The 23,287-nt window shown below is 38.2% G+C and overlaps 1 protein-coding gene across 1 annotated transcript in view; it reads right to left on the reverse strand.

The window, feature by feature from the left end:
* The window catches only part of ARHGAP42 (Rho GTPase activating protein 42), a 337,489-nt gene that overhangs the window by 63,961 nt on the left and 250,241 nt on the right, over positions 1-23,287 (reverse strand). The window contains exons 7-10 of the mRNA XM_068988830.1: positions 12,471-12,575; positions 10,293-10,422; positions 4,129-4,229; positions 2,318-2,427 (exon numbers count right to left, since the gene is read on the reverse strand). Of these exons, the coding sequence (XP_068844931.1) occupies positions 2,318-2,427; positions 4,129-4,229; positions 10,293-10,422; positions 12,471-12,575 (446 nt within the window). The remainder of the gene's footprint in view (positions 1-2,317; positions 2,428-4,128; positions 4,230-10,292; positions 10,423-12,470; positions 12,576-23,287) is intronic.

A 23,287-nucleotide genomic window follows, 5' to 3' on the forward strand; every position in this document is an offset into this window, starting at 1 on the left:
AATAATATAGATAGGAGAGAAAAGAAGAAAGAAATTAAAAAATTGAAAAGAAATCCTAAGTGTTTTAGGTATAAGACTGTCTGAAGGAGGCTAGTCTCAAACTACTTCCCCTAAAATGACTGAAAAGGATGACAGAGCCACATTCATCAAAGTTCAAAACCACCTAAACATTCCATAAGATGTGAATAATTAAGAATATGACCCAGGGTATTATCATATAGTCACTAAAAATAATTACAATGAATATATAGCAATGTGGACTTCCCTGGTGGCTCAGACAGTAAGGCATCTGCCTACAACATGGGAGACCCAGGTTCAGTCCCTGGGTTGGGAAGGTCCCCTGGAGAAGGAAATGGCAACCCACTCCAATACTCTTGCCTGGAAAATCCCATGGATGGAAGAGCATGGTAGGCTACAGTCCCTGGGGTTGCTAAAAGTCGGACATGACTGAGCCACTTCAGTTTCATATAGCAATAGGAGAAGCCTTATACCATAACTAGTTAATTTTACAGAAGAAAATAAGACCAAAGTGTTTACACAATGATCACAGTATTATCATTAACACTTTAGAAAACAACTCTCTCCCATGCACCCATTCTGAATTAGCTACTTGAGGATGTGCTTCAAGAAAGAACAAGCAAAGGGAGAGATGAAATCAATATGAAGACGACAGAAAATACAGGAAAAAAGTGAAATTAACCTAATGAACTGTGCAAGCTGTTCATAGGATAAACAGAAACTTAGAGGGCTCTGTGACAAGGTAAACAAGAAGGAAATCTCATTTAAATATTGTGTAATGGGCAAGCCAATTACAAGCCTAGAATGAGCTAAAACTGTGAGAAAGGGATATGTCTTCATGGGTACACGAAAATGGATCATTATATTGATAAGAAATGGATAAACTGATTATAAAGATCAAAGTAATTTTATCTTGGGTAATTTAAGCCAGTTTAAAACAGCAGTAATAACAACAATACTTGTAGGCTGTTTATTGTGTGCCAGGCACTGTTATGTCTCCTTCATTAACCTATTTATTCCTCACAACAACCCTTTGATGTGCATAGTGACTAGCCTTGTTTTACAGATGAAATAACTGAAGCACAGGGTTTAACAGTGTGCTCCAAGGTTATATATCTAGAAAGCACTGAAAAAAGAAAAGAAAAATCACTAATATGTTAGTATTCATCTACATAGAAAATCAAGACGTTCCTATCACAAAATTATTAAAACCAATGGACATAGATTGATATATAAAAAAAATTACTAGTCTTTACACAGCAGTTTCAACCATAAAACAAAAATGCGTTTCTACTAATCAAAGAATTCTATTCAAAATTTCAATGAAAAGAAGACACCCAAAAATAAAATGGGGGGAAGAAAAGACATAAAATCTTAGGGACAGTTCAATTCACCATTTTTAATCTAATAACTTAATAGCACTCCAGTCAAAAATCCCGAAGGAATTTTTGGAGAGAAAAGTAAACTTGCTCAGCAGATCTACAAAGTATAAGAACACAGGGCCAAAACAGCTAACACTGTTTTAAAGAAGCATAAGAATGGGGCCATGTCTTACTAAATAATTATAATATGCAAGCTATGGTATATAACAGTGTGTACAGTATGTCAGAATGTTATATATATATATGTGGTATATATTCACACGCAAAGCTAGAGTATTCAGAAGCAGGGTGGTAATATAGGGGAAGAATAGATTATGGGATACAACAGAGATCAAGAAACATACTTACATACTTTTCCTGACTTTGTTTCTATTCTACTTGAAACGATAAATGAGTACAGCTAAACAGTTCCGTTAGATGATGAGCTTGGCTGCACAACCTTTTATGTCTCTCACACTATCCTGTGACTAAGAATGCCGAGAACAGCGCTGTGTGCGTGGAAGGCACGGAATTTCACTGGCCGAAGGAAGCTTTCGGCAAGTGCAGGAGTGTCTTTTTTTATACTTTGGCACAAGGCCGCTAGGTTTCAAAACCATACCGAAAGCTGAACCGGGAGCCATGAACAATGCTGTCAGGTTCCTTCACTGGATGGGGACCCTAGTCCAGTGTGTGCGTTTTTCAGATTCTTCACTGCGTGACATTACCCTTTGGTAGCACTCTGTGTCTAATTTATTTTTTTGAAAGCATCATGTAATCCATATTTATTGAATAAACAAGTGAGAGAATGAATTAAACATATATTGCTTTTTTAAAAAGAGACTGAAAAACAAGCACTTTATGCTGTTTCATATTTACAGCTATACACAGAAAAAAATTAATCTAAACCAAATTAAAAAAACAAAGTGAAAAGTTCAAACCTTTCGACCACTTCTATGTCAAAGCAGAATCGTTTATCAATTGAATCTGTCTTTCGTCGGATACAAGACTTTAATTTAAACATTTCTGGTGAGCTAGTAACAAGGCCATTCTGAAACAAGAGGTGGAACATATTTTTGACATGATGACAGAGTGAACTGAAATATATTAAATATACCATCTAAAGTTTCCATATTAAAATAACTCAGAGTACAGTTTATGTATAAAGATCATAATCATGCCCTATTTCTATAAATATTAATACAAAGATGTCTGGCTAATGTTAACTTCCCAACTGTAATACACCAAACAACTTATTAATAAATTAATCACATATATATGTTTTATTCAAAGAATTCTGAGAATTCTGTGCCTAGCACCCTTCAACATATTTACTTATCATGTTAAATTATACTATAATGTGTATATATTTGAATCAGAGCTGTGGAGTATTAAATGACAGCTGACAGTTGACTCCAAATCTCAAAAGAGTTACCGAAATAATAAAGCTCTAGTAGATACTTGTTATAATGTTATTACTATCACGCATACCATGTGATTCTTCTGCTGGTAACCAATTGCTAGTTTGCTTCTGAAACTAAACCTCTTTGGACAGAATCCAACATAAGCTCAATTCATAATTCTCTTCTATACCTGAAAAGCCATTCAATTTTAAGGAGAATATTTACCTAATGCTTGGTTAATTCTACCATCTCTGGTTGCAAATCTTTTAGATTTATTAATAGAACTCTGGCTTAGCCTGTTTATTATCTCACTACTGTCACATGAACTCACTTCTGGGCAACAGCTTTTCTTACGAAAACTTGAGTAGAAACTAAGGTGTGATTACAGCATTTAATAACTTCCTGTGATGGTAGCAATCTAAGATTTCTTTTCCTCTGGTATGTTCTTCTTGACTTTATATCTGTCACTTTGAATTATTAGACTCTATTGAATGCCCAAGCACAATACGTTTCAGTTGATATATTTGAATATGTGCCTAAATTAGGTCAACATTTACTACTCCATGATCTACACCACAAATTAGGTGGGGAGTCACTTACTTTCTACCATCTTTATCTTCTACTCAGTTAAAAGGAGGTGAGCCTCAACAATCTTTAGGATAACTTCCAGCTCTAGGATTCTCAGATGATGGCTCAGTCATCTTATTTGCAGGTCTCAGCGTCTGCCATATTCATATCTTAACTCACAAAAAGATTGCAAACCACATGCAATAAAGGTGCTGCACTCTGCAGCACTTCCGCAAACCAAGTACACTCAGTTTGTACTGTTCACCACCCATGTGAGACATTCAGTGACTGACTGACTTCAAGGGTAAATGAGCACTCACTGATTTCTTTTGAGAAACTTTGTTGGCCAGCATTTCAGTAAGAAGGACTCCGTGCTTTCAGGGATTGTGGGATGCAGGGACAAACACGGGCTCCCACAGGAAACCACCAGGAAGAAAGAGGCGGACTCCGAGAGCCTCAGCCCGCCCCTGACAACCTCTGTGGGCTGCTGGCAAACCAACACCACAAACGACTCTGCTGCCAGGAATGTGAGATGCCATTCACCAAGGTGTCCATACGTGTAATGTAACTGCTTATAAAGATTCACGGCCAAAGTGAAGAAGAAGTACTGGCTGTTCTTTTTAAGTCATCAAGGTCATTTAAAGTGAGAGAAAACTTCTGTGACTTTTCAATTTTTAAAAATTGTGAACACGTTTATTAGAAAAATAAGCACAAAAGATTTTTATTTCCATTACTTAAATAACAAGTTCAGTTAAAATACAATAGAAAAAAAAATGACTCACCATTTTCCCACTGGATTTCACTTCTGAAACACTCATTGTAAAAGTTTTACTTCCTTTATCATATGTACAATAATGTTTAATCCATGTAAAACCAAGAGGTCCTAATGAAAGGAAACAAACAATACAGACTGTTAATATATGAGTTGCATCTAAGTTTGTGCAGTTTTTGATGCTATGAAGTAAAACCGAGGATTTCCATAGACCATGCAAGTCAGTAATGCCTATTGTGAGTGAGAAAGGCCAGACTGGAGCTACAGTGGTGTAGGGGAGAGTGTCTTGCAACCAGACAACTTGGCTTAATTTGCAGCTCTGACACGTACTTGGTAAACTCAAGAGTTACTTTAGCTCTCAGCTTCAGTTATCTCGTCTGCGAAAGTGGTTTACCCACGGATGTGGGAAGGATGAGAAGGAACAGTCTGAGGTGCTGTAACAGGTCTCCTTCCATCTTCCTTTGTTGTCTACTTTCGAAATTGCCAGAAATACCCTGCTCAAAATTTAGCCAGGTTATTTCATCCTTTTGTTCAAAACTCTCCAATCATTTCCCACATCTCCCCAGATATAAACCGAAGGCTCCAAATGATCTGGATAGAAGGATATTATTGGTCTTACTGCCTTTTGCCTCCTACACTCGCTAGTTACACTGGGCCCTGCTGGTCTCTGAACATGGAGAATGCATTTCTACCCCAGAGCATTTCCACTCACAGGATGACTCTTCCTTCAGATGCCTGCATGACTTACACTGTCACTTCCTTCAGGTTTTTTCCTAAATGTCACCTTTATAACATGGCCCTTTCTGTAGAGATAGCTAATATCACAACACCTTCACCATGACATTTCATTTCTTATCTCTCTCTTTTTTTTTTTTTTGCTTTACTTTCTTCTCAGCAGCTAACACATATATGATCACCACTTTACTAATTCGTCCTATTTATTGTCTGCATCCATCACTAGAATCTAAAGCTCTATGAGAGAAGGAACAAGTGATGTTCTGTGGAATAGCATATTCTTAATCCATAGAACAGGGCCAGACACATAGTTGCTCCTCAATAAAGATTTCATGAATGAAGGAATGAATTATTCATCTTTCTCTAAGACTTTTTGACCACAGAGCTGTTCCCTTTTAACACTAATCTGAAAAATATTAAATTCAAATCTCTCTTTAAAATGAAGGGTTTCCTTGGTGTCTCAGACAATAAAGAATCCGCCTGCAATGCAGGAGACCCGGGTTTGATCCCTGGGTCGGGAAGATCCCCTGGAGAATGGAAAGGCAACCCACTACAGTATTCTTGCCTGGAGTATCCCTCGGACAGAGGAGCCTAGTGGGCTTACAGACCATGGGGTCAATGGTGCTGGTGGTAAAGAACCCACCAGCCAATGCAGGAGCTGTTTAAGAGATGTGCATTTGACTCCTGGGTTGGGAAGATGCCCTGGAGGAGGGCATGGCAAACCACTCCAATATTCTTGCCTGAAGAATCCCATGGACAGAAAAGCCTGGTGGGCTACAGTCCAAGGAGTCAAACACAACTGAAGCAACTTAGCATGCATGCATGTATAATGTTCACTATCTTTTTCTCCATAAATATAACCTCGCTGGGGTATGCAACCCTTTCCCACTGCATACCACTCTGTCATCCAGTGTTCTCCTTAAAAACTGGTTGATGCTGCTTCACCTGGGCAACAGATAAATCACGAGTTCAATTATTTCATGACCTCGGTAGAAGACTTCATCTTTCCCACAGGGAAGCCAATTATCTTGCACCCAAGTGCCCTAGTGGGCTAAGTAGGTTGAAAATGGAGCTTGTTTCCTAAAGCTTCTTCACACAGGGTCCTATCTGGATTAACACTGGGATCTCTCTAGCAACAATTATATACAATGTTATTGCTGGCTGTGTTTTATAACAATGTATTCAAAACTAAGAAACAGAATTGTGAAAATGCACCTCTTGAGAAAAGTGTTTCATGAGCCATTTGAAATTTTTTCTGTAATAATAGTGCCCTTGGTGTCATATGTAGCTTTAATATTTAAACCACTCCAGACTTTAAAATTAAGGGGTGCAGCTACGTACTTGGTAATCACAAAGGGTTACTGCAATTAACTTCAATTCTGTTTTGGGACTATTTCACACTGTAATACTTAATAATACTTGTTGATAACTCTGTTACATGTGGTGTAAAATACTTAAAGGCTTAGAGTTGATTAGTAGAGAGTGGCTGGATAGAAATCTTTATAGTGATTTTACTTCTTAGGAAGCAATTTATGAAGCAATATTAGCTATAATTTTTAAATAAAGCTGCTGCAACACTTTGTTTCATCCTGCCTCTATGTTAACTTCAGAAGCCCATGCATTTGATCTTCAAGTGTGCTGCACACACATGCTGCTTTCTTTAAAGTCACTTGGCACCAGGCCACGGCAGATGTTCTTAGGCAAGTGATTCTGAAGTCCCTAAAAAAAAGTCTGGGAAAATAAAATTTATTACAGCTCTGAAGTTTCAAACCAAAACAAGTTTAATTATCTTATCCAGTGATCATCTGAGGTTGCTGGGATGATGCCTGTGGATTGGGAGGGAATTAACATTCACTGGATACCTACTAAGTGTCAACATTTTATCTAGGAACTTTTAAAGTCAGACATTATAAAGAGCATTTTACATAAAAGAAAATAAAGCTTAAGAGCAGCAGATGGTGCTGCTTTCTTCATTAAGAGGGCATGTGGTTGGAGTCGTTCTTTTTAGAGGAACGATACTTCTCAGGAGTTGTTTTAAGAATTAAATGACATAAATACAAATTGCACAGAATAGGAAGGGCTCCTGGAAGTACAGTGGTATTACTATGCACCACTACTGATAACAGAGACATTCCATATACATTACCTCTAATTCTTACAATGTTATTATGAGATTGGATATAAAGACCCCTCTTTTAAAAATGAGGAGACTGAGCTCAGAAAGTTGCCTATGCAGAATCATCCAGTTAACAGGTGGCATAAAATTCCAATATAGTTATATCTGACTCTGGACCCCATGCTCTTCCTGCTTAAACTGGAATCTACCAGAATGCAATTCACTGTATACCTGGAGGTGGCTAACATACAAACCACATACTCAGATGAAGTGGAGTGCTGTGTCTAAATAGCAATTATCTGCTACTATCCCATTATATCCATCTCCATTTATCAATCAGTTTACAGCTCTGATATTTACTATTGATCACTGGTTGCTAACTGTGTAAGTCTATCTGTCTTGTACCACCTACAACTGAATAAACATCTTGGAGCCATATTCTTCACCTCCTCTTTTCTCCACAAGACTTACTCAGTGACAGCAAGAGCACAATCAATGTGTCTTCATGAAATGGTCAGATTTTCTTAATATAAATGCTCTCAAAGATTCCAAGAAGAAAGGGGCTTTGAGTACTTTTTCCTCTTAGAAAAATAATTCCAAAGCATATAATCCCATTCATTTTCCTTTTTAAATCCTAGGCAAAAGGAAGAAGTGAGGATGGAAAGTGAGAATGAAAGGAGTGAGGGATTACAGTGAGGCAAAATAACACTTTTGGAGTGATGAATGCATGTGTTATGTTGACTGTGGTGATAGCTTCATAGGTAGATACATGTAGCAAAACTGATCAAACTGTACATTTTAAATATGTGCAATTTATTGCACGCCAAGTGTGCCTCACTAAAGCTATAAAAACAGCACAGGCGGATATAGAGTAAAATGGAGATGGACGCTGTGCTGGGAACAGGAAGAATGTTATAAGAGAGGATGCTACAAATAGAGGGGAGCCTTGAATGCCATGCCTGACCATGGCCATCACAGGAGAGGCACAACCAAGCAAGCACTGCAGAGGAAGCTGCTGTAAGCTCTCTGAGAAAGGACAGGCTGACAAGCCTGGAGGCAAAAAAGAACAGTAAGGAGGCCAGCACAAGACTATGGAGATGGAGAGAAGGTATGGGTTCACAGGTTATCAAGGAGATAGACAGATTTGGTCCCAGGCTACAGAGACACTGGAATTGAAGATTTACCTGAGTTCTGTAGCCTAAAAGCAGATGTTAGAGGGATAGGAACTCTCAGAGAAAAGGTCAGTGCCACAGAGGGCTTTATGATCATTTCAGACTGACCCAGAGAAGAAGTCAGGTATCTGAGAATAAAAGATATCAGCATCAGACAGGTGCATAAAACACTGCATTCGTCTATGCATCCAGACCCTAGATTATTAAAGGGCTTATGCTTTCAGTGAAGTTGCTCAGCTGTGTCTGACTCTTTGTGACCCGTGGACTGTAACCCACCAAGCTCCTCCGTCCATGGGATTCTCCAGGCAAGAATACTGGAGGGGGTGCAATTTCCTTCTCCAGGGGATCTTCCTGACCCAGGGATCGAACCCAGGTCTCCCACATTGCAGGCAGACGCTTTAACCTCTGTACCACCAGGGATCCAAATGTCCAACAGCTGGGGAATAGGTAGGCAAACCTTGGCACAATCCAATGGATGGGCTACCAAGTCGTGGCTGAACAGGACATATGTAAAGATTATGAATACAAGAATTTTGCTAGGTAATCCAAAGCTTTTTGGATTAGAACATGATATTGTATACCCACAATGATTTTAGCAACTGTGTTAACAATAGGGGTGAGGGGAGACATCAAGAAATAAAGTATTGCTGAGCTGCAATGAATAAAAAATCTTTGGGCAACAGGATTGCACCTCCTTTACCAGATGCAGATTTGACAAGCCTCACTATCCACATATTCCTCCACTAGGCACAGAACCTCTCCATGCACCCTCACACTGAGGCTCTCAAATACGGAAAAACTATTCAGTATGTAGACTCTTTCTTAGGGTCCTGAGTTAAATCCATATACTCTTGCATATATGATCAATGAATTGGTCTTTTCTCATGAAATTCTTAAAAAACCTATTTATTATATTTTAATTGTAGACTATAAAGGCAGGACATTAGATTCATCATTTTAACATCTGAAAACAGTAGACTGGTCAAGGTAGATAGCTATGAGAAGGAAAATCCTAAAACCAGATCCCCTGAGTCAGCAGCCCACTATCACCAATGTAGTAATAAATGTTTGCTGAGACTACTGGATCAAACTGTTATCTGCTTCTGTACTGTTAAGGAACAAATGACAATCATCTGATCACGTCAAATATAAACGACCTTGGCATATTAGTGATCATTTTGCATTATGCCCCCAAAACTTTCACAGTCAACATCTACAGCTTCCACATCTCAAACCGTTTAACCATAATGTCTTCAAGAAAACTACCATGATCTATTGTCTAGAGATGGGGAGACTTAGGGCAATGTTACTCCATGTTGTCTTCAAGTCCACATGTGTGAAAAAAACTACAGAAATACAGAAAGTGAAAATAGGCATTTACCAACTTTTAGAGCAATCTGAGATTACTGCACAATCCATGCACGTGATTTTGTGTTTTATGAAGACCCTGGCCCATGATGCACTGGAAATGTAAACAACTGTTCCTTCAACACAAAGAGTAAGAGAGTGCTTTAGGGCATTCTGGGTTGAAACAGAGAGTTAATTTAATCACTGGTTCCACTTAATGACAAAAAAGGACTCTAGTTATACAAGTTTGAATGGCTTTTATTAACTTTTGTGAGAAAAACTTTCTCAGTGTGAGGCAATTATAATAATGCTCTATTGGATCTGAAGCTTATTTCCCAACACCAGGAAGTAAACAGTGCCAGTCTGACATTATGTAATTGCCAGATTTACTCCTGAAAACTGTCAGAGCACAGAATTAAATGAAATAATGCTGCTGAAGGGGAAAACCACTACCAAAGTCACCAAGATGATTCATCTGATAAAGGCTTTGGGTTTTAATTCTCCATGAAACTTTGCATTGAGATCAGGCACCATAATTAAATTCTAAAACTGAACTCATGTTACGGTATCATCATGAAAATTCTAAGTTCCAAGTTCAACAACATACCAGCTTAGAGAATCCAATGGTGAAAAGTGGAAAAACTTCCACATTCAGTGATAGTCGCTGGCCAAGGAGACCATATAGGATAAAGCTGTTAGGAATTTCAGTCTTCCTTCTTGAAGGAAAAGCAAGTAACCAACTCACGTCTCATAGAAACAGAAGGTTAATCTTAAGAGACATTAATTTACATCTTTGCAACTCACGTTTCTCCTGGACATACAAGTAGCCTTCCATTGTCCACTGGCTGGGTGGCCGGTAATCTTGATTGGCAGATTTCATCCTCTGCATCAATCGCTCTACCTCTTGTCGAGTACTTTCAAAATTATTCCTCGTCTTTAGTAAACAGAAACAACAATTTCATTCAGTGTTTTCTACCAGTTTTGAGGAACACCCAGTCTAAGGTTTCAAAACTATAAATGGTGCAAAGGATAACCTTGACTCTTTCAGGACTGTTTACCATATCCATCACCATCTACATTGAATCCTATGCTCCAATTTTGAATTGCTTTAGTGAAACTTTTCTGAATGACCTCCTGCATGTTTCTCTTTGCATCTGTGTATGTGTGTATTTTATCCAATTTCCCACTTAACATTATCGAGGGAACAACTTATAGCTTTACAAATATAAGATATTAATTAAAATAACATTTTATACCCCATAATACCTAAGATAAAAAAAGCAGATACACAGCCACTTAGTTCGTTTTGAGGGTTAAAATAAATTCACATAGTTTTGATATATGTGGCACTTATCAAGAAAAAGATTCATCATTTTTATTCCAAACACCTCTTTGAAGAAATATCACTTACCTTGTTTTCCCGAAATCCTAACATAGTTATCAGGAGGTCAATGCATAAATTAACACATAAAAATGAATAGGTTTCCAAGTTCTAACGTTTTCTACTGTAGGAAATAATTTACTTACACCATAGCAAGTTTACTTAAGATATAGAAAGTATATGGCTTTTCTCTATGAATATCAATTTTGCATTCAGGTCATATTATCTCAACAATACGTACTTGGAAACATAAGAATAATCACCAACCTGTGAGGCAGTGATGATTATCATTCTGTTACGGCCCCTAATAAAAGATCTGAATCTCAAGGTAAAGTTGGGAAAGTTTTCTTAATTGCCACTTTTGCTGCTTTTCCCTTTAAAACATAAGGATATGAATTTTTTCCAATACTTCACCTGTCTCTTGTTCTCAAATCCCAGGAATCTTACAGCAATTGCATTTAATATGGAAGCAATAAAAATACTTTGGGTTTATAATTTTCCCTTTTAATATTTACTGAGAAAGCCCAAATGGATTCCATATTGAAAAACAATGGAATGAATTGCATGTGAAATTGATTCTGCGAGAAAATCTAGGTTAAATAAAAAGCTAAATGCAAAACACAAGTAGAATAACTGCAATTACGTATTTCTCATGGTACGCTCCAAATACATATTTCTATTTGCTGAACATCTTTACAATGGCAAAAATCAGGTAAGGAGTGAAAGGCATGCTTTTTATAGAAAATTAAGTGAAACCTTCACAAACTATTTTAGCTAGAGTACCACCCACGGTTTCAGAAATAACTCTTCATTTACACAAAATCCTCAACAATTAAGATTTTGTTATTGGCATCATCGACTCAATGTACATGAGTTTGAGCAAACTCTGGGAGATAGTGAAAGGACAGGGAAGCCTGGTGTGCTGCAGTCCAGGAAGTTGCAAAGAGTCCAGACATGACTTAGCAACGGAACAACATATTTGATAATACAGAATGGACTGGCTAACTTTTTAAAGTGTAACTGGTATTCAGTACATGTAAATCAGAATTTGTATAACTGCAATCAAATATTAAAAGGATTTACTGGACAACTTTACAAAATAAACTCTCCCAGAAATAGGGTGTTTTTAAATAATTCTCCCTGAAGCTTTAAAGCAGCTTTTATGGATGCTTGAAAGCCACATTTAAATTTATTTTTAGAAAACAGTAAATATCAGCTATAAAATAAACAGCTTCAGGGAGGAAAGGGACAGAGCATCAAAGTCCATTGTGAAAGTCCCTTTCACAAATACAGAAATACTGCCCTCTCAGGAAATACAACATGCCTAGGGTCACTCAGCAAAATAATGAAAACACTAGATAAAGGTAACAGTTTCCAAGGTTTCTGCACTCAGATATTTTCATTTTCATGAAATTTGACAGTATATAATTTTCAAACATGAGATTAGCTCTCATTTTAAAAAGTTAATAAATTTATTAAGTGGTTTTTCTAAATGAGTGAGGCTTTATTGTACTCAGATAAGTTCAGCTTGGCTATAACTCAGTTGCCCTGGGATCATCTGATTAACGAAGGAGAGGCAATGAGAACAGGTATAGTCTTACATTCTGCAAGTTGAACTGCAGCTGTTGTTTATATGGTGCAAATTCCTGGGCGAGTTCATATCCCTCGTGGTAAAAAGTAAATAAACCCTGAAGGAATGATAAAAGCTGCAAAAATAAAGAGATAAAAAATAAACCATAAAAATGTGTTTTTTAAAAAGGATGATCATCAAATAAAATAAATTAGAGAAATTATATTTCATTCTAATTCCTCTAGCTAGTAAGTTTTGAATATCCTCAACTAAGTTGGCACTAGAATTACAGATATGAAATGGAAGCCATGGAACCTAATTTTTACTTCCTTTTTGGCAGACGTGATTTAACTTTTAGGTCTTGTCATGGACAGTTGTCATGTTAACTACTCTTCAAATGCACTGACAAAATATCCAGGAGAGAATTAATGGAAATAAATGTGAAAATAGCACAGTTCAGTTCAGTATAGTCGCTCTCTCATGTTTGACTCATTGCGACCCCATGATCAAGAATCTTCTACAATGCCACAGTTCAAAAGCATCAGTTCTTCGGTGCTCAGCTTTTTTTATAGTTCAGCTTTCACATCCATACATGACTACTGGAGAAACTTTAGCTTTCACCAGACAGACCTTTGTTGGCAAAGTTATGTCTCTGCTTTTGAATATGCTGTCTAAGCTGGTTATAACTTTTCTTCCAAGGAGCAAGTGTTAATTTCATGGCTCCAGTCACCATCTGCAGTGATTTTGGAGCCCCTCAGAACAAAATCTCTCACTGTTTTCATTGTTTCCCCATCTTTTTTGCTATGAAGTGATGGGTCCAGATGCCATGATCTTAATTTTCCGAATGTTGAGCTTTAAGCCAGCTTTTTCAGTTTCCTCTTTCACTTTCATCAAGAGGCTCTTTGGCTCTTCTTCACTTTCTGCCATAAGGGTGGTGTCATCTGCATATCTGCTGCTGCTGCTGCTAAATCGCTTCAGTCGCGTCTGACTCTGTGCGACCCCATAGATGGCAGCCTTCTGTCCCCAGGATTCTCCAGGTAAGAATACTGGAGTGGGTTGCCATTTCCTTCTCCAATGCATGAAAGTGAAAAGTGAAAGTGAAGTCACTCAGTCGTGTCCAACTCTTCACGACCCCATGGACTGTATATCTGAGGTGACTGATACTGCTCCCGGCAATCTTGATTCCAGCTTGTGCTTCATCCAGGCCAGCATTTCTCATGATGTACTCTGGATATAATTTAAATAAGCAGGGTGACAATATACAGCTTCGATGTACTCCTTTCCCGATTTGGAATCAGTCTGTTGCTCCATGTCCAGTTCTAACTATTGGTTCTTGACCTACCGACAGATTTCTCAGGAGGCAGGTAAGGTGGTCTGGTATTCCAATCTCTTTAAGAATTTTCCACAGCTTGTTGTGAGTCACACAGTCAAAGGCTTTGGTGTAGTCAATAAAGCAGAAGTAAATTTTTCTGGAAGTAGTTTTTATGGAATTCTGTCGCTTTTTCAATGATCCAACGGATGTTGGTAATTTGATCTCTGGTTCCTCTGACTCTTCTAAATCCAGCTTGAACATCTGGAAGTTCACACTTCACATAGTGTTGAAGCCTGGCTTGGAGAATTTTTAGCACTACTTTGTCAGCGTGTGAGATCAGTGCAATTGAGTGGTAGTTAGAACATTCTGTGGCATTGTCTTTCTTTGGGATTGGAATGAAAACTGACCTTTTCCAGTCCTGTGGCCACTGCTGAGTTTTCCAAATTTGCTGGCATATTGAGTGCAGCACTTTCACAGCATCATCTTTTAGGATTTGAAACAGCTCAACTGGAATTCCATCACCTCCACTAGCTTTGTTTGTAGTGATGCTTCCTAAGGCCCACTTGACTTCCCATTCCAGGATGTCTGGCTCTAGGTGAGTGATCACACCATCATGGTTATCTGGGTCATGAAAATATTTTTTGTATAGTTCTTCTGTGTATTCTTGCCACTCCTTTTTAATATCTTCTGCTTCTGTTAGGTCCAAAGGGTAATGGGCTTCCCTGGTGACTCCGATGGTGAAGAATCTCCCTGTAAAGTAGGAGACCCTGGTTTGATCCTTGGATCAGGAAGATTCCCTGCAGAAGGGAATGGCTACCCATTCCAGCATTCTTGCCTGGAGAATCCCATGGACAGAGGAGTCTGTTGGGTATACAGTCCATGGGGTCAGAGAGAGTAGGACATGAATGAGCAACTAACAGCAACTAACTAACTAACCCTAGAAGAGATTCTAACCAGAAGTCAGAGATCAAAAATGTGCACATGAGAGGAATACTAAACCAGTAAGCCAGAAATAAGAAGTACCCAAAGAGAACAAATAAGGATGGCCAGGTGAAATTCAGGAAAAGATCACGAGGTGGCAGTACTGGTTTATGTAATAAACAGACAGCATTTTAGCAAGCAGCAGGAAAAACTCAAACAAGAAGCAAGAGTTGAGCAAAAACATGGAGCTACATACAGATCTTTTCATGTAAGAGTCAGAATAAAATTTTCTTTGCAAAAGCACAATTTCTATGACCCTAGCTTTCTAATCCCACATTCATACGCAATTATTTATGATGTTTTTATTTGTAAAGAACAGCTGTCCATGGAGTTATCGGACATGGTCATTTATATGAAATGTTGTAACTTAAAAATAATTTATTTAAATTTTTCATTTAATTTCCTGGGATTTTATTCCATATACATGTCTACCAATTTAATCTCTCCAACAACTTCTTCCTACAGTAAAGTTAGAAAACACATTTGAGAAGATGCTAATATTTTTCTAATTCAAATAGCATGTCTGTAAACTTTTATTTTATATGAGGAAAGAAACACAGTTTGAAATCATCTTCATATGTGAATAATATCCTGTCATTTCCTCTGTCTGGGGAAGAAGGAGGATTCAGTCAAGCATCAATTGGTATGTGTGTTATGATTTCCAACAGTTAAATACTGGTTCTGCAATGATCTAATGCTTCTCTTCCTAAACAAGTTAACTTCTTACAAAATCATACACATTTTGGAAAGCATATACTTTCAAATTGGTGTTAAGTTGTTACATTTTAAGGAATTTCCTTTATTTGTTCAACAGTTCCTGATGATGTATCAAAATACATTGTCTGTAACTTTAGAATTATTTTATGCTGTCAATTTTATATCAACAAATAATTATTAGGGAAACTAAAGATTTAATAGATAACCCTTTAGTAAAAGGATGCTACATACATTTATTAAATTGTTCAATAATTTAAGATATATAGTCTGCACATACTGTGACCCAATTTAAAAGAACTGTATCTTAAAATAGTATTAAAAAACCTTTAATTAACCATGGCATAGACATGTAAATTTAGAGATTTTCAGAGACAAAATAAGAAAAAGCCTTTGAAGTATATACTTAGGCAACAGGAGCCTTCTAAATACTTGCATAGTAGTTATGAATTTGTTGCAGTAATATTGTTTCATTTCTTAATGTCTATACTGTCTTACTAGGCACTGGATATCATAAAAGAAAGATACTATTGTAATATTATGCAAAGTATAGAGAATTCAACTTACAAAGGAGATACTTTAAGAACATCTGCAGTAAATATTCCTATAAGACACCCAATTCCCTGAGATACTTTTTCTACTGGCAACTTCTGGTAAAATTCAGTTTTGCTTAGTAGTAAACAAGTATGTTTTAATCTCACAGTGCATGCTGAGGACAATTCTTTAGGGCGTAGAGAAAAATTATGTACAAAGAGTTTTCCACCTTTTACTTTTGTTCCACATCTACTCTGGAAGCAGCATTTGAGAAAGTTTAATCAAGACAGCATGTATGACATAATTGCCTCTAGGTGGTGGCAAAGTTAAATGTTTAGTTCATTTTATCCTTAACAAATTCCATGATGCTAAATCAAGGAAAATTAACAGGACAGCCTGACAGTCTTTAGGAATTGCATTTCCACTGTGTCACTTTCTTTGTTCAATGTGCCTGGGTGGGTGGGGTGGTAGGAAAAAGACTATTGTCTCAGCTTACCTTAAAGTAAACCTAAAACTTTTAACATGATAATGTCAATAACAATAAGCCAGTAGGTAGATTAGGTTTTAATATTAAGAAAGGCACTTTTACCTTCAGGAAAAACTCATATAGCACTCTATGATTCGTAAGGGTTTAGAATCAATTTACCTAGTCACCGCAACAAACTGATCAAAAGTAAAAACTGATACTGCATTAATAGATGAATAATCATTCGTGACATTGTACAGGAGACAGGGATCAAGACCATCCCCATGGAAAAGAAATGCACAAAAGCAAAATGGCTGTCTGGGGAGGCCTTACAAATAGCTGTGAAAAGAAGAGAAGTGAAAAGTTAAGGAGAAAAGCAAAGATATAAGCATCTGAACGCAGAGTTCCAAAGAATAGCAAGGAGAGATAAGAAAGCCTTCTTCAGCGACCAATGCAAAGAAATAGAGGAAAACAACAGAATGGGAAAGACTAGAGAGCTCTTCAAGAAAATTAGAGATACCAAGGGAACATTTCATGCAAAGATGGGCTCCATAAAGGACAGAAATGGTATGGACCTAAAAGAAGCAGAAGATATTAAGAAGAGGTGGCAAGAAAACACGGAAGAACTGTACAAAAAAGATCTTCATGATCCAGATAATCACGATGGTGAGATCACTCACCTAGAGCCAGAAATCCTGGAATGGGAAGTCAAGTGGGCCTTAGAAAGCGATGGAATTCCAGTTGAGCTATTTCAAATCCTGAAACATGATGCTGTGAAAGTGCTGTACTCAATATGCCAGCAAATTTGGAAAACTCAGCAGTGGCCACAGGACTGGAAAAGGTCAGTTTTCATTCCAATCCCAAAAAAAGGCAATGCCAAAGAATGCTCACACTACCACACAATTGCACTCATCTCACATGCTAGTAAAGTAATGCTCAAAATTCTCCAAGCCAGGCTTCAGCAATACGTGAACCGTGAACTTCCAGATGTTCAAGCTGGTTTTAGAAAAGGCAGAGGAATCAGAGATCAAATTGCCATCATACGCTGGAACATGGAAAAAGCAACAGAGTTCCAGAAAAACATCTATTTCTGCTTTGTTAACTATGCCAAAGCTTTTGACTATGTGGATCACAATAAACTGCGCAAAATTCTGAGAGAGATGGGAATACCAGACCACCTGACCTGCCTCTTCAGAAACCTATATGCAGGTCAGGAAGCAACAATTAGAATTGGACATGGAACAACAGACTGGTTCCAAATAAGAAAAGAAGTACGTCAAGGCTGTATATTATCACCCTGCTTATTTAACTTCCATGCAGAGTACATCATGAGAAATACTGGGCTGGAAGAAACACAAGCTGGAATCAAGATTGCCAGGAGAAATATCAATAACCTCAGATATGCAGATGACACCACCCTTATGGCAGAAAGTGAAGAGGAACTAAAGAGTCTCTTGATGAAAGTCAAAGAGGAGAGTGAAAAAGTTGGCTTAAAGCTCAACATTCAGAAAACAAAGATCATGGCATCTGGTCTCATCATTTCATGGGAAATAGATGGGGAAACAGTGGAAACAGTGTCAGACTTTATTTTTTTGGGCTCCAAAATCACTACAGATGGTGATTGCAGCCATGAAATTAAAAGATGTTTCCTCCTTGGAAGCAAAGTTATGACCAACCTAGATACCATATTAAAAAGCAGAGACATTACTTTGCCTACAAAGGTCCATCTAGTCAAGGCTATGGTTTTTCCATTGGTCATGTATGGATGTGAGAGTTTGACTGTGAAGATAGCTGAGCACTGAAGAATTGATGCTTTTAAATGTGGTCATGGAGAAGACTCTTGAGAGTCCCTTGGACTGCAAGGAGATCCAACCAGTCCATCCTAAAGGAGATCAGTCCTGGCTGTTCATTTTAAGGACTGATGCTAAAGCTGAAACTCCAATATCTGGCCACCTCATGCAAAGAGTTGACTCACTGAAAAAGACACTGATGCTGAGAATGATTGAGGGCAGGAGGAGAAGGGGACGACAGAGGATGAGATGGCCGGATGGTATCACTGACTCGACGGACGTGAGTTTGAGTGAACTCCGGGAGTTGGTGATGGACAGGGAGGCCTGGCAAGCTGTGATTTATGGGGTCGTAAAGAGTCAGACACGACTGAGAGACTGAACTGAACTGAACTGAATCATTTAGCAAAACCATAGCAAGTCAGCAAAGGAATAACTTATTCACAATTTCTCAGCTGATTAATCACCAGGTCACAGCTTAGTTGGCAAAGAATCCACCTGCAATGCAGGAGACCCTGGTTCGATTCCTGGGTTGGGAAGATATGCTGGAGAAGGGATAGGCTACCCACTCCAGTGTTCTTGGGCTTCCCTTGTGGCTCAGCTGGTAAAGAATCTGTCTGCAATGCAGAAGACCTGGGTTTGATCCCTGAGTTGGGAAGATCCCCTGGAGAAGGGAAAGGCTACCCACTCCAGTACTCTTGCCTGGGGAATCCCATGGGCAGAGGAGCCTGATGGGCTTACAGTCCATGGGGTTGCAGAGTCGGACACGATGGAGTGACTTCACTTTCACTTTTCACTTTCTTGCACTGGAGAAGGAAATGGCAATCTACTCCAGTGTTCTTGCCTGGAGAATCCCAGGGACGGGGGAGCCTGGTGGGCTGCCATCTATGAGGTCACACAGAGTCGGGCATGACTGAAGTGACTTAGCAGCAGCAGCTAGCATGGAAGTAAGGGGCAGGCCTCTGAAGCAATTTGGAGTAATTCCAGTTATTTCAGGCGACTTGATGCCCAAACTAGGCAGAACTGGAATAATGAACACAGGGTGATACTGGAACAAGGACAGACATATGCATCAACAGAAGAAAACTGAGAGTCTAGAAATAAACTCAGATATCTATGAACAACTTATTTTCAACAAGGGTGCCAAGATCATACAATGTGTAAAGAATGGTCTTTACAACAAAGAATTCTTTGATGACTGAAGAGCCACATGGAAAAGAATGGAGTTTGACACCTACCTCAGACCACAGACAAAAACTAATTATAATTGGGAGAACTGAAGAGCATGTGTATTATATCCCAATAAGAGTGTTTTTTAAAAATACAAACACTTCTCATAAACAGAGCATCATAATGTACTAAAAGATATCAAAGCCTTATATAGACGTCTACATCTGGCCACTGAAATCCTCAAGAAGACTGGAAAACTAGAGCACAGGCAAGGCATAAATTTTCATCCTGTACATGTGTCTGGCCTAGGAGATAATCCTGTGGTTTTTGCTATTCTTTACTTGGAGGAAAATAGAGAGAAAATCGCAAGGGATAGCTTCTGAATGACCACAGAGTGCTTTAAGTCTAATGTAAGGATTGAATGGGAATGAAAAAGTATCCGTATCTAATGCAATGAATGAGAAAACCGAAGAAAAAAGAGTCATGGATGGAAAGAGGTCAGTCAGTGTGGCACAGGGGACAACTTGTCAAAGGGTAATAATCAGAGAAGGTGTGTTGTTGCAAAGTTGCTAAGTCCCATCTGACTCTGTGACCTCAAGAACAGCAGCACGCCAGGCTTCCCTGTCCTTCACCATCTGCTGGAGTTTTCACAAACTCACGTCCACTGAGTCAGTGATGCTATATAACCATCTCATCCTCTGCCACTCCCTTCTTCCCTTGCCCTCAGTCTTTCCCAGCCCACGGTCTTTTCCAATGAGTCAGCTCTTCACATTAAGGGGCCAAAGTATTGGAGCTTCAGCTTCAGTCCTTTCAATGCATATTCAGCGTTGATTTCCTTTAGGAATGACTGGTTTGATCTCTCTGCTTTCCAAGGGAGTCTCAGGAGTCTTCTCCAACACCACAATTCAATAGCATCAATTCTTTGGTGCTCAGCCTTCTTTATAGTCCAACTATCACATCTGTTCATGACTAATGGAAAAACCATAGCTTTGACTATATGGACCTTAGTCAGCAAAGTGATCTCTCTGCTCTTTAATATGCTGTCTAGGTTTGTCATAGATTTTCTTCCAAGGAGCAAGCGTTTTTTAATTTCATGACTGCAGTCAACCACCCACAGTGATTTTGAAGTCCAAAAAACTAAAGAAAGAAAGTGAAGTCTCTCAGTCATGTCCAATTCTTTGCGACCCCACGGACTGTAGCCCACCAAGCTCCTTGGTTCATGTGATTTTCCAGGCATGAATACTAGAGTGAGTTGCCATTTCCTTCTCAAGGAGATCTTCCCGACCCAGGGATCGAACCTGGGTCTCCCGCATTGTAGGTAGACACTTTACCATCTGAGCTACCAGGGAAGCCATTTAAAAAATAAAATAAAATCTGTCACCGTTTCCACTTTCTCCCCATCTATTTGTCATGAAGTGTCATGGGACTGGATGCCATGATCTACATTTTTTGAATGTTGAGTTTTAATCCAGCTTTTTCACTCTCTTCTTTGACTTTCATCAATAATAGGCTATTTAGTTCCTCTTTGCTTTCTGCCATTAGAGTGTTAGCAACTGCATATCTGAAGTTTTTGATACTTTTCCCAGCAGTCTTGAGTCCAGCTTGTGCTTCATCCAGCCCAGCATTTCTCATGATGTACTCTGCAGAGAAGTTAAATAAGCAGGGTGACAATATACAGCCTTGAATACTCCATTTGCAATTTGGAACCAGTCTGTGGTTCCATTCCTGTCCTAACTGTTGCTTCTTGACCTGCATACTGATTTCTCAGGAGGCAGGTCAGGTGGTCGTATTCCCATCTCTTGAAGAAGTTTCCACAATTTATTGTGATCCACACAGTCAAAAGTTTTAGCATAGTCAATGAAGTAAAAGTAGATGTTTTTCTGGAACTCAATTGCTTTTTTTATGATCCAGTGGATGTTGGCAATTTGATCTTTGGTTCCTCTACCTTTTCTAAATCCAGCTTCAACATCTTGAAGTTCTTGGTTCACTTACTGCTGAAGCCTGGCTTGGAGAATTTTTAGCACTACTTTGTCAGCGTGTGAGATCAGTGCAATTGAGTGGTAGTTTGAACATTCTGTGGCATTGTCTTTCTTTGGGATTGGAATGAAAACTGACCTTTTCCTCTAGACTCAAGGGCTCAGTAGTTCTGGTGCCCAGGCTTAGTTGCCCCAAGGCCTGTGGGATCTCCCAGAGCAGAGACTGAACCCACGTTCTGTGCATTGGCAGGTGTATTCTTAACCACTGGACCACCAAGTCAATGAAAAAAGTATGGAAGAACAAATGAATGAATGAATGAACAGATATGAACACAGATTCAATTAATTAAAAAGCCAAAACTTTCTGAAGTCATGGCTATACAGTGCCTCAGCAGTGAAGACTCATTGGAGTTCCTAAAGATGAATTTCCAATATTTCAAGGGGATGGAATTCAAATGAAACAGAGCTGAAACTTCTTTGGTGAAGAAACAAGGCAGTAAAGAATAGTCAGATTATCTTTTCAACTAAATGGGAATGAAGAAGGTAACATGGCCATCAATGTGATAAAATCCAGTAGAAGCTATGTTTAGACCAGGCCTTTACATGATGGATTTCTAAAATGAAGTATAAGAGATGAGTCAGTTAAATAGATAGAATGCATTTTTCTGACTTCTCCAAAATTCTTCATGGTCTAACAGTCACTGCAAACTTCAAACTCTCAGTAACAGTACCTATAACTAAAACCAAAGACTAACAAGCTTTTATTTAAATGTATGCAACCTGAGGAGAGCTTTATTGTTTCATTTTTTTAGAATGACTGCACTTAGATTTTCAGCAGAATAGAAATCTAACTTTTAGACCTACAATGTCTTAAAAAAAAAATAATACTGTCTTATTTTCTCACTTTAATCCACTCTAAATTTTCTACACTAAGGTTAACCAATTATATTGAAAATGAACACAAAATCTTTTGCTTTCAGGACCTGAAGGTCTACATACTATCTGGGAGACCTTTTTAACTTAGCAAGTAGTTGTTCAGTTTCAAAATTATTCACATCTATTAGAAAAGCTAAAAAGCATTTTATAAGTATAATTCATGATATAATAAGCTAAAGAGCTAAAGCATGTTAACTAAATTACCTTAGTTTTTTTTAGACAATGATTTAAAAATAAATTTAGCAGTCTAAGGGATGAGTATTAAAAGGAGCATGCTTCAGTTTATATTTAATTGCTTATTTTCACTTTTCCACATGACATTTAAACATAATACAAAAAGACTGTAGTCTAAAAAAATAAAGTGAAAATGTTCTTATAGAATTTAGATGCATATTTTGAAGCATGTTAAAATTAAAAATGTGGTTTTGAAAAAGCTTTATTTGGCTTTGAAGCACACAGATAAATGACTCATCTAGTTGAAGATCTAGAGATCTCTTCAAGTTTCTCCTCTTGTTTTCTTATCTAGTGATAACAGTCCATGTGTAAGCTCACACTAGCTTATTGATGCTTATGACAAACCAGGTACTTTGTGCATTACCTGCATCAGATGTGACAATTCTGGGAACTACACACAAAGTTTATCCCCGACTGACAGATAAAAACCTGAGGATCACAGAATTGGAAAAGCATTTCAAATTCACAGAGCTGTAAGACTGAGGCCAAACTTCAACTTATAGTCACTTAACCATTATACTTTGTCTCTACATGAAAAGTGGCCAGTTACCTGTGGCCTCGGGAGACAACTTAAAACAGAATTATGAAAGAAGGGTGGAAGATCAAGTGAATGAACAGATATGTTCATGGACTCAATCATCGTTACCAACGTGAAGAAAATCTCTTGTTTTCTTCTTCTAATTTTTAAGGAATTAAAATAAATTTACAGTCCAGTTGTCTAGGGTCATCATTTTATTT

The sequence above is a fragment of the Capricornis sumatraensis genome, chromosome 16, assembly GCF_032405125.1.
Source record: "Capricornis sumatraensis isolate serow.1 chromosome 16, serow.2, whole genome shotgun sequence".
In the NCBI taxonomy this organism is placed as follows: Eukaryota; Metazoa; Chordata; class Mammalia; order Artiodactyla; family Bovidae; genus Capricornis; species Capricornis sumatraensis.